This window comes from Nanorana parkeri, unplaced genomic scaffold (assembly GCF_000935625.1).
Source record: "Nanorana parkeri isolate BGI_ZX_2015 unplaced genomic scaffold, ASM93562v1 scaffold41, whole genome shotgun sequence".
Lineage (NCBI taxonomy): Eukaryota > Metazoa > Chordata > Amphibia > Anura > Dicroglossidae > Nanorana > Nanorana parkeri.
In genome coordinates, this window is record NW_017306309.1 from 1,758,451 (window position 1) to 1,770,929 (window position 12,479).

At 39.3% G+C, this 12,479-nt stretch overlaps 1 protein-coding gene across 1 annotated transcript in view; it reads right to left on the reverse strand.

The window, feature by feature from the left end:
* Positions 1-12,479, reverse strand: part of DPY19L1 (dpy-19 like 1) — a 50,227-nt gene that overhangs the window by 24,886 nt on the left and 12,862 nt on the right. Inside the window, exons 4-12 of the mRNA XM_018571261.1 lie at positions 9,058-9,189; positions 7,944-8,064; positions 7,749-7,842; positions 6,386-6,443; positions 4,970-5,061; positions 3,624-3,723; positions 2,525-2,602; positions 1,989-2,075; positions 1,787-1,846 (exon numbers count right to left, since the gene is read on the reverse strand). Of these exons, the coding sequence (XP_018426763.1) occupies positions 1,787-1,846; positions 1,989-2,075; positions 2,525-2,602; positions 3,624-3,723; positions 4,970-5,061; positions 6,386-6,443; positions 7,749-7,842; positions 7,944-8,064; positions 9,058-9,189 (822 nt within the window). The remainder of the gene's footprint in view (positions 1-1,786; positions 1,847-1,988; positions 2,076-2,524; positions 2,603-3,623; positions 3,724-4,969; positions 5,062-6,385; positions 6,444-7,748; positions 7,843-7,943; positions 8,065-9,057; positions 9,190-12,479) is intronic.

Sequence of the window (12,479 nt, forward strand, 5' to 3'; positions counted from 1 at the left end):
TAGCGCAGGGGTAGGCAACCTTGGCACTTCAGCTGTGGTGAAACTACAAGTCCCACCATGCTTCTGGGAGTCATCTCTGGGACTGTCAAGAGTCTTGCAATGCCTCATAGGACTACTGTAGTTCTACAGCAGCTGGAGTGCCAAGGTTGCCTACTCCTGTCCTAGTGGGCATCGATGAAGAAGATCAACCAATACTTAAGACTAGGGATGCTAGCTAGACTAGGCACCGATAACAATACTAGTATTGTTATCGGTGCCGATACCGAGTATTTGGGCGAGTACATGTACTCGCCCAAATGCTGCAATACCTTCCCCAATACTGGAACTTCCGGTCAGTGGAAGATTTCCTCTGACCGGCAGTGCTGTAGGAGAAGATGGAGCCGGCAATCAGGAAGCCGGGCAGTGAGTAATGACCCATCTCCTAGCTTCCTGAGTGGCATGTCATTACTAGCCACCCCGGCTCTCTAATTGCCTAGGAAACCAGCTACATGCCGGTTGAAGCACCAGTATTAGCACATGGTATCGACGAGTACCGAAAGCAAAATATCCGTACTCGATACCGAACAACCAGTATCAGTGCATCCCTTCTTAAGACTTCAAATTTTGGGAGAGCTCAGGCTCCAGATACAAAAAACAAAGTAATCCACAACCATGTCATATCAAAATATACATACACCGGAAAAAAGCATGTCGGAAAAAAAAAGGAAACACATCAAACTGATTCACTGGCTTTTCACTGCATAATTAGCATAAAATAACAAGACGTTGGCAGAAAATATTAATTGGCACACTTGCCTAAAATATTTATGCATAGAACAGATATGGAAGACACAACCTAAACGGAGTTCAAACACTACATTGGGTGCACAAGGGATGTTGACTTTGAGCTAAACTGCGGGATAGTCTCAAGACATATTATTTGTTGGCTTAGTCATGCTAAAAATTGTTTAATTCAGACAGGTAAAGAGGACATATACTTTGAAAGCTGTGCACCCCCCGAACAAAAAAAAGTCTATTGCAGGATGAAGGGTTAATGGGCAGAGCCCTCCTTACCATTTTGTCTTGATTTGTATAGTATTTGTAATGTTTTCCTTATATTGTGAACAGTCACAGCAGGAAGTGCACTGCGACTTCTCAGGAGGAATTTAAGGCAAAAGGTAGACGTTTCAGAGAACCGCTTAACCACTATTAACTTTACTACATATTCTATTCCACTACTAAATGGTGATCATAAATCATTGGCAGTCTGTTTGCAGTCTACCAACATTAAAGTGATATTAAAGTCAAAATGTTTTTATGCCATTTCAAATGCTGATGAAATCACAATGGATGCTGCTCCTTCATGTTTAAAAGTTTTAACTTCCTGCAGAATCAGCTGATCCCGAGCACTGGCCCGGATATCCTGTTTTATAGTGGCTCCTTTCCCTTGCAGGGTCCTATGGAGCCACCCTTGTGTATGTCAGACACACAAGCAAAGCAAGGTAAGTCTCTCTCCTCTTTCCAAACTAGTACATGGACAGTTGTTGGAGACTGTGCTGTCCCTTGTGATCTTGTACTGGCCAGGACGTTCAGGGAAGCAGAGCTGAGACACTTGGAGCTATTTCAGGAACATGATGACTGTAAGTGCTTGAGTAAAAATGTAAAGAAATTACTTGCCTGGAAAATGTACACGTTTGATCTGGATTCATTATCGAAAACAAAACATGTTTAAGAGTTTAATACTACTTTAAATACACAAATAAAGTCAGGAATAAAACAAAGAGTGACAAGTTGTATAAAAGCTTACCCAACTCACAAACTTATTCTTCATTTCAAGGCTTGCAAATATTCTCTTCTTAACAATCAGCTGTAAAATACACGTCGTTAGAATGCAAAGATACATGTAAGTGATAAATCTGCTGCAAAAGTTGTTGCAGCACACTAAGATAACAGGGCTAGATTGCCAAAAGGGACAGGAGTTAATACTATCCCATTTACCAAATACTTACACATATAATCAATAAGGATGAAGCATAATAGGACGTCAACAGCATGGAGTTTCCAAACATCAGTATTACACACAGTGCCAGTGATACCTGTAGACAAGTCAATGTGCAAGAAACTGAAATGTTATACAGAGGAGCAGTACCATAAAAGATGCTGCAAAAATACTCGTGTCTACAAAGTATGATAGAATTTTAGAGCTGATATTCTAGGTTGTCAAGTACTGAATGGAACAATACAAACCTGGATCCTGCCGTTATGTTTGGAGATGTCAACAGTTACTATGCATAGCCATATATACACCTGCCCACCCTAGTCTTACTTAATAGTGTCTATCAGTCTAAATCAGGGGTGGGCAACTTCAGGCCTCCAGCTGTTGAGTAACTACAGGTCTCATGAGGTATAGCAAGACTGATTGTTACAGGCATGACTCCCAGAGGCAGCGGCATGTTGGGACTTGTAGTTAAAGCGCAGCTGGAGCTGCCCACCCCTGGTCTAAATGTTATCATAAAACAAAAATGCAGAATATAACAAACCTTACCATGTGGGTATATAGTATTTTCAAAAACTTGCCAGAATCCAGGCAGCCAATGAGATATACAGCAAATAAAGAGGCAATCTGAAAAAAATACAAAAATATATATTTTTTAAAAATATACATGAAATTGTTAGATTTGAAGATACGGCTTAACCCTTTCGCTGCCAAGGACGTCGTATGGAGCTACAAAAGTGCTTCCAGCTGGCCAGCTCAGTACGTCGTACGGACCTGGCATTTACAGTTCTACTATAAGCTGATGGCCGCTTTAGCGACCATCAGCTTATAGTAGAACTGTTCAGCAGACTGTCCCCTTCATGAGTGAAAAGCAGTCACCTCATAGTTCTCCTTTAAAGCTATCACGTAATCGGCTTATATATCACCTTCCCCTGATCCAGTGATGTTATGGCTGGGTCTCTGTGCTTCTCTATGCTATGCGGGCAATTAATGGCTGGTGGGAGGGGTTGGCAGGGTGCTCTATCACAGCCCCCTTACGCAGTATTCCTCTTAAGAGCCCTCAGGCCTGATGTACGCAGTCAGCTGGCTTCTGGGAGGAGTTATGCAAATATCGAAATGCTTTTATAGGTGGGTGTTAGTGTGCAGAAGTAGGCCTAGTAGTAGCCTATTCAGGCTGTATTTGCATACAGACTACCTTAAGTAACACCCACACGAGATGCTGAGACTCTATGGTGGAAAGAACTGAAACCCAATGAATGCATCACAGGGCCAGGGAGGACAGGGCTAAATGTAATGCGAGTAATATGGGCAGCACAGTAGCGTAGTAGTTAGCGCTTACGCCTTGCAGCACTGGGGGTTTCTGGTTTGAATCCTGGCCAGGTCACTATCTACAAGGAGTTTGCATGTTCTCTCTGTGCTTGCGCAAGCTTTCTCCGGGTACTCCGGTTTACTCCCACACTCCAAAAGACATGCTGGTATGTTAATTGGCTCCTGTCTAAATTGGCCCTGTATGTGTGGCATTTGGGACCTTAGATTGTAAGATCCTTGAGGGCAGGGACTGATGTCAATGTGCAACTATGTAAAGCACTGCGTAAATTGCCGGCACGATAGTATAGTACTGTAAGCATGCAACTTTCGGAAAGCTTACCTGTGTTAGAAGAACAAACTGAGCAAACTGCCACGGAAGCATAAAAAAGACATTAGAAGCACAAAGTGCAATCAGGCTTCTTCTACCGATGTTCGTTGTCCTATAAAGCAAACAACATTTTTATTGGTACATCATCAGAAGCTTCCAATTATAAACATATAGTGCAGGTCATATAAAATTATACTGTCAGCCTTTTAAACTTTTACATTAGATGCCTGCTTCTTAACTAGCCAAAAGTAGCCTGTTCTGTAAGGACGCTAATGCTGGCTGAAAGATGTTCCTAAAAGGAGGCTTAGGCTGGCCATGCAGAAAGTGGATCTTGGCCAGTTCCTGATGAACTGACCAAAATTTGAGTTGTGGGACACCCTGCCAGCACCCCTCTGATCGACAAAATTTGACTTTTCAATTGCCTGGTGAAAAGTGAACCCTTTAAGTGTGGATATTCAGCAGGGAATGTCGCTTATGCTTTGAGTACTACTTTAAAGTGTATGTATAGCCCCATTTTTTTCTTTAAGTTTAGCCCCATTTTTTTCTTTAAGTTTTAGAGAAGGAAAGGGTTAAAACTCCTGCCAGGTTATCTTTTACTGTCTGTATACCACTGAGGAAATTTCTCTTCACTTTCTCTCTCAGGGACACTACAGGAAGTTAGAGGAAAACTCTCAAAGTGAGGATAATTCCCCTCTTAGACAATTGCCCCCTGAACAGATATCTCCATTGGAAGATTTTCCATTAACTCTTGTTATGGGGACAACTCTAAAATTTTGGATTTCCCCATTCCTTTGCCTAGAGATGCACTTTAATAACCATCAAGAAAGAAACAACTGATTTTCAGTAAAACCCGTACAGCTGCAAAAAAGGGTCCTGTAGATGCTTTTGTTTTACAGACAGATGTTTTAATTTGAATTAAGAAAAAGAAACCAAAGATTTGACAAGAACCTGAATGGTGTAATTCCTGCCTTATGAGAATTGGGTCAAGACATAGTTACTTTAAAATGATTAGACTATGTGTCTTTGCCTTCATTAAAGAGACACTATCACGCTACACATTCAAGGCAAGTAAAGCCAACAAAAAACAATTTGCACAGCAAAATCTGTTAGGTTGGACCACAGAACCGGTAAAACAATGCCCTCATACGTAAGCAGCAAATGTCACTATACATCATACAATAGCCCTTGACAAATAAGCAGTGTGTCAGAGAATATTTTTAGACTGTACACCAATTAATAGTACAGATATTAGGCCTACACAGATTCCTAGGTCTATAATTACAATTTCTACAGACACTTTCAGTGAAAACCTTTTTTCTCTTGACCTGTTCAGTTGGAAAATCTGTAAAGATCAGTACCTTAAGATGTACGTAAGCAGTAACATCTGCAGAACAAGGAATGGATATGAAAAGCTTTCACGTAGTGGCGGAGTCCACATTACTCTTGTGCTCTACAGATATAAAGAGATTTTATTAGGACTAAGATAAGAAAAAGACAAATATATAAAACAAGGTAAAAACACAATAAGATTCATATTTCCACTTATATTTACTGAGACCGTTACATAATACTAGCCAATGAGTGCCTAGTCCTTCAACAGAATTCCATGACAAATGTTTACATACTCATGTATTGAAGATAATTTATATGATCAATTATAGTACAAAACCCTTTTTCTGATGTAGAATGTGTTTTCTCAAAGTAGTCCTCAGTATATTAAAAGGTGTATATTGAACTATCCTGGATCTGTGTCTAAATGACAGCATGAAGACTGTAGAGAAAAAGGCATCAACATCTGACTAAGCGAGGATCATGTCAGACCACTGCAAAGAGTGTAGATGTACTTCTACCTACAGCAGGATTTTTCTGCAGTCGAATGCTGAAGCTTTTTGTAATGGTGCTGGGGCTCAACTATAAGCACCGTAAAACTAAAACATTAGTTTTTTGATGCACACTAGTTTTAGGCCTTTCCAGAAATCTTTAACTGGCAGCAATTTAGCACTAAAGCTAAACCTTTTTTTTTTAAGTTTTGGATAGAGTAAGGGAGAATTATAACTCCTGTCAGCTTTTTTTTTTCTGCTATCCGTGTCCCATTGGGGAGATTTCCCTTCACTTCGTGGCTGATAGTCACAACAGAAGTCAAAGAAATCCCTCCAAAGAAAAGGAATAGTGTCCCCATTGGAAGATTTCCTATCTACAGTAAAGTCTATGTTATCTGGTATTAAACTATCTCACTGTTCTGCTGATCTGCAGCATGTATTATCCTGGAAACGATTGTGTGTCTATTTGTCTTTTATTACTGCATTTCAATATTAATATGAAGCCAATACAGAGTTTATGTTATGACATGGTATAGTATGGGATTAGTTAGACCTATTTTTAATAGTAACTCTCAAGAAACCAGAAACTACATTTATCCAGAATCTACCAATCCCTGTGGATTCCGGATAACGGGGATGTTCTGATGACAAACTAAATTTGGGATTTTCTTTCATTTTCACTTATAGCAGTCACTGGGACAAATGGAGAGGGTGAATCTCCCAAACAGGGGCACATACAGCAATAAAACCTTAGAGGCGTCATAATTCCTCTCTACCCTATGCAAAACTGAATGTTTTGGCTTTGGCTGCACTTTAAACTTGCCATAATTAAAAAGGAATAAAATCTGAGGTGCATAGTGCACCTGCATAGGAATTAATTCCCATTTGATTTGTTCTAATAATTCCTATAATATATATACAGTACAGGCATGTTTAACAAATAAATATACGTACCTCACCATGGTTATAGAAAAAGCACACGACTGTGACAAAGCCTCCAAGATGACTGCCACTACAAAAATAAAAACAGAAAAAAATTTATATACCCTGGGTGTCAGGCGTTCATACATTGTATTGGATGTGGAATGCAGAAACCTGGAGATTCTTGCTGTTTACAGTAAGGCTTTAAAAGAGAGCCGTTAGCAATTTTGTACACATATATACACCGATCAGCCATAACATCATGACCGCCCCCCTAATATTGAGTAGGTCCTCTTTTTTGCCACCAAAACAGCCCTGACCCATTGAGGCATGGACTCCACTAGGCCTCTGAGGGTATGTTGTGATATCTGGCACCAAGCCATCAGTATCAGATCCTTTAAGTCCTGAAAATTGCAAGGTGGAGCTTCAATGGATCAGACTTATTTGTTCCAGCACATGCCACAGATGATTAATTGGATTGAGATCTGCAGAATTCGAAGGCCAAGTCAATACCTCAGACTCGTTGCTGTGCTCCTCAAACAATTCTTGAACCATTTTTGCAGGGCACATTATCCTGCTGAAAGAGGCCACTGCGATCAGGGAATACCTTTATCATGAAGAGGTGTACTTGATCAACAACAATGTTTAGGTAGGTGGTAAGTGTCACAGTAACATCCACATAAATGGCAGCAGGACCCAAGGTTTCCAAGCAGAACATTGCCCAAAGGACCAAAGTGCCTCCTTCCCATAGTGCATCCTGTTGCCATCTTTTCCCCAGATAAACAACACACACTGGTCATCCACATAATGTAAAAGAAAACATGATTCATGAGACCAGCCCATCTTCATCCATTGCTGCATGGTCCAGTTCTGATGCTCACCTGTCCATTGTAGGCACTTTTGTTGGTAGACACAGGTCAGCATGGGCACCCTGACTGGTCTGCTGCTACCCAGCCCCATATGCAACAAACTGCGATGCACTGTTAGTTCAGACACCTTTCTATCAGAACCAGCATTAACCTTTTCAGTAATTTGAGCTACAGTAGTTATTCTATTGAAATTGGACTACATGGGCCAGTCAATGCTCCCAACATTTTTTGGGTGTTTATTTTTTTGATTTTATTTCACTTTAAATTTTTTAAACTTTTTATTTTACTTAACTTAATTGTTATCATATAAGGGGATGACAAGCCCCCTATGTGATAGCACAATAGAAGTGATAGCTTCCCTTTAATGGGATTTATTAGATACACTGTGGCAGAGAGCTGACAGCGGGCTAAAGATGCGTAAAAACAAGCTGTGGTTTAAAGTTCCATGCTCCCACCGAAGTATGAGCAACAATGACAGTGAAAATCACTATTATTGCACACTAATAATAATGCAGTGTAATGCTTACCTTAAATATGTCCCATAGATATAGAATAAGGTCATCATTAGTCCGTTTAAAAGAAATATAAAGGTGACATAAAAATAGGCAGGATCACCAAGACCTGAAAAAGAAAAAAAAACTATAAAAAAAAAAAATTTTAAAAAAATAAATGACGCTCGAGAGCGAAAGAACATTTCTAGACAAAATGTCACCTTCTATTACCTTCACAGCTTTCAACGGGACTGAGATCACCCCCTCGATTAACTGTCCAGCAGATTTTAGTCTCAATGCCAACAAATTTCATTGTTGTGGTGTAAGTACGGAACCAGCTGGCCAAAATCACCTGCATGGAGAAAAGGATTTGATGCTACTGGCAACAAGATTTTAAAAGCAAATTTCCCGTTTAATAAAACAAGCTGAAAAGGTGGAAAAATCTCCAACTGCGCAAAAAAAACGAAGATCTAGGAATGGTGCCTTTTGTAGCTATCCAACTCTGTACAAATAATGAAGTAGCAGTTTTAAGAAGAAAAGATGAAAAATACACTGCAGTGTGGATATTTACATAAATGTCACCGCAAATTCTTTTTAAAGAACAAATGAGAAATAAAACATTATTTTACCCTTTGTACTAGATGTGTCTGTTCTACATCTGAATCTGTATGAAAAATGCAAATTAACACCATAAAGGTGTCATATCAATGGAGCTCTAAATCCTTATCAAAACATTCTAAGAGTCAGAATTTGCATATGGCTAGGCACAACTCTCCGCCCCCATGTATATTTTTATGACCTTGCAATTGGCCTCTCAGGCACAGAGCACAGCACTGTAGAAGGAGAGGTAAACATGCTTGTATACCCCCTAATTTGAAGTATCAAACTCTAATAAAAGATCCAACAGCAGGGGGTTCCTGCAGCCGTTTAACATTTTAAATATACACAGTATCTATCTCTCTAATTATTTTAAAAGGGGATCTTGGAAATAAAAAACATCCTATCATATAAATTAAACATAGACTGGTGGCCCTATTTATCTAAAAAAATATTGCTACTCACAAATTGCAAAAAACAGGTACCTCCAGTCTGTCTCTGGCTGTTCCCCTGTCTTTGGAAAAAGTGACCCAATCGAGGAAGTCAAAGCTTCCTTATAATAAGCCGAATCTTACAAGTAAACAGGTTGACAGCCAATAACGGACACTGAAAGTAATGAACACTAACAGACCTTCACAAATTGGTCGACATTAAAAGCAACCCTTTAATAAACAGAGTGGCAGACATACCTTTGTTAAATTTGGCTCTGCCTGTGCTACACAAAGCTACTCTATACACATATAGGAACATACTGTGAGCCCTCATGAAAAGTGTTTATTACACTAGGATATTCTGTAACATTATCATTCATGATCAGATGCAACCCCGAAAAATACGATGGTGCTTCAATGACAGATTTGAAATAAGAATAATACAGGCCCTGTGAAAACATTTAAAAATGATGGATGAACCTTGCCAAAGAGATCACTAAGTAAAAGCCTTAATATTAATATAACGCATTAAGTTTCCACAGTACATTTAGATAATAACAATCAGCAATTAACTTTTATCTGTCTTGTTAAGCACAAAGCAAATGTCTGATTGATTTCCATGGTTAAATTAACATTTGCATATAAGTGAAAAGATTGAAACGTGTGGATGTGAATAGAAAAAGCTCTTTTGCTCCCAATATAAAGTCTTTATGGAGCACTTATGATGGAAGACTATGCCATTTTGGATCCACTAAAAACCACGCACTTCCTGTGATTATTTCATTTTACAACTTATCATAATGATATATAAAAATATAATTTAATATCTTATAACAATAATATAAAATAGCATGCATGTAAAAGATATGACAGAAATAAGTAAAAAAATGTTGTTTATTAAAAATATACAACATGGCATAGTGCAAACATCATATAATAGGTATATGATTAATCCATAACTGCATACATGACTATTTAACACATCACTACAGCAAATATACACTCTACTATACACTGAGTGGCCAGATTATTATGACCACCACATCAGTACTTCGTTGGGCCACAAAATGACTCCAGGAGATGACTTTGTTGGGACGCCTCGTGACTCCACGAGATGTTGAAAGGTGATGCGAGGAATCTGACACTACACTGTTGCCCTTCTGTTGTCTTGTACCAGTCTTGCCACTCTCCGTTCTGCCCTAAAATTGACTAGTCGCTGACGGCCACAATTCGCACGTTCAGACCCAGATTTTCGGCTGACAGTCCAGTCTTTAAACACTTTAACAACAGCTGCTCTTTTGCTGATACTCTCTCCATGGCTCGCGCCAACAATCATTGCACGTTCAAAGGCTGTTAAATCGCGTTGTTTACCCGTATCTTCAGAAAAAAAAATCACTTCTACTGTCGTGGTAAACAACCTGCTTCCCTCTTTATACATTTATCTAGATATAAAATATATAAATATTTCTAAAACATGTATTCATTACCACCAAGACAATTCATTTTATCATCTTTAGACAGTTTAAAAAAAAAACTCTGCTACATTTTGAATTTGTACAATTTTGCAGCATATCCCAGAGGTGTCTCCGTCTCAAATTTCTTCTGTGCCTCAGTGGGCACGATTTGCTACTAACACTTACAGACTCCGCAGGAACATGTTATATTGTCTAATTAGTGGAACACTGCACGTCCAAGTCCTCTCTTGTTAGCCAGATTTCCTTTCAAAAATATTCTGTATTATGTGACAAACTAATCAGGCCAAGAAACTAGAATACATTGCAAAGCAGAAAGATTCAAGATTTCGACCTAGACAGCATTAAGCTAACAATAAACTACGGTAATAGATTTCTCTCCTAATGTCCTATCGTCTTCTATATGCTAGATGAACTCCCTATAGAATTACGTGCTGGTTGGGGGTACTATGAAATGAATCTACAAACTTACTGCTGTGGTGAACTTTTGTGTCATCTCAGCGATAGTGGAAGGTGAGGACAATACATCACCTGCTGTGTCCCCAGAACCTCTCAAAGGCCCGCCGCTATAATTCCCCTAATCATGTCTTATTTCCATGGTCTGTTTTCTTTCCCTTAGTTTATTCCTTGTCCTTTTTCTGAAGTGTCTCTCTCTGCTCAAACTGCTCAACTCCTTTTCGAAAGATTTCTTGATTTATGTTTTTTTTTCCCCCCTGTGTCTTCTTGCAGTAAATTATCTTAGAAAGTGCATTAGTGTTAAAATTGGTTCCAGCGTATGACCATGATCAGGTCCATATCGTATATTTGATACTTACGCTGTATGCATAACCACATCAGTGACTCCTGCTCCCTTTACTTTGATTTCTTTGTTCTGAAAACTTTTAATAAAACTTAGCTTAAAAAAAAAAAGAAGGTCTGCTGGTATCAACTCAGCCGCTTAGATACGGTTGCTCACATCTCTGGGTTGTATTCCTCAACCAAAACCTAAACCAGCCCATGTACATATAAAAAAAGCTGCACACTGCTGCTCCAATAGGAATAAAAAAACTTTATCCTTCCAGCACTATTGAGGACACTTCACTCAGCTACTCTTTCTAATGCGTTTTCCCTGAAATGGGGGCTTAAATCATAGTTTTAGAATTTCAAAATGCCTACCCCACTACAATTAAAGTAGACTATACATGCAGCAAATTTGGGCCGGTTCTTGAGGTACCAGCTGGAATTCGCTGTGTGGGTGCTGCTGTCATCACCCTTCCGCCCGGCATCGCTTGATCAAGATGGAAAAATTCTCTGCTGAATTGACCTTGCAGCAATCATCTACAGGCTCCGTCAGCCGCTGTCAGAATACAATAGAAACAGCAGGGGATTCTTCGATCAACGCTGGTAAGCTTTGATGGAGGAATCTGTTCTATTGTTTTGGTTCAGCCTGTAGGTTGACATAAAAAAAAGACCCATATATAACTAGTTTAAGCGGACAAAATGCATCACTGAGAGGGTGGAGTGTCCTCAACAGTGCTAGAACAAAAAGGTTGTTTTAATGCATTTCCATGCGTTCAGGTGCATTCAGTTTAGCTGCATTTAGAAAAAAAAAGTCGAAATCTGTGCTTCCAGAGGCAGATTACATACTCTAAATGTGTGTAGATGCAAGTACATTTTATTAAAAGAGAAAAAGATCTGGGAAGCATACATTTGTTCATACTTCCCAGATCAATTTCTCCTGTGCTTAAATAAAAGAAAGGAGGCTTGTATGAATGAGAGCAATGATACTCTTACTGAACCGGATAATGGCACTTGAAAGGGATTAGCTCCGAAGTCAGGGTAGTCAAGACCCCAATAACAAAATTACTATTTTTTTCTTTTTTAAGAAACACACAGGAGGGTTTTTAGTCTAAAAGTATTAGCAGACTTTAGATCTATTGGACACGTTCTATGAGTCACACCAGGGGTGGGCAACTCCGGCCCACCAGCTGTTATATGAAAGTCCCATGAGGAATTGTACCACAATGACAGTTATAGGCATGACTGCCAGAGGCAAAGGAATGTTGGGATGTGCAGTTAAAGCACAGCTGGAGGGTCAGAGTTGCTCGCCCCCCGAGTCACGGTCTATGAGTCTCAAAATATGTTAAGCAGGAAGTACAGTGACAGCAACAAAGCCTTGTGGAATCACCATAGCACATTTTATACAATAAAAAAAACAGGAAAAAGCAAGTTTAAAAAAATGTGAAGCGATACCAAAAAGTACTTAAACAGTAACTTAAAATAGGCAC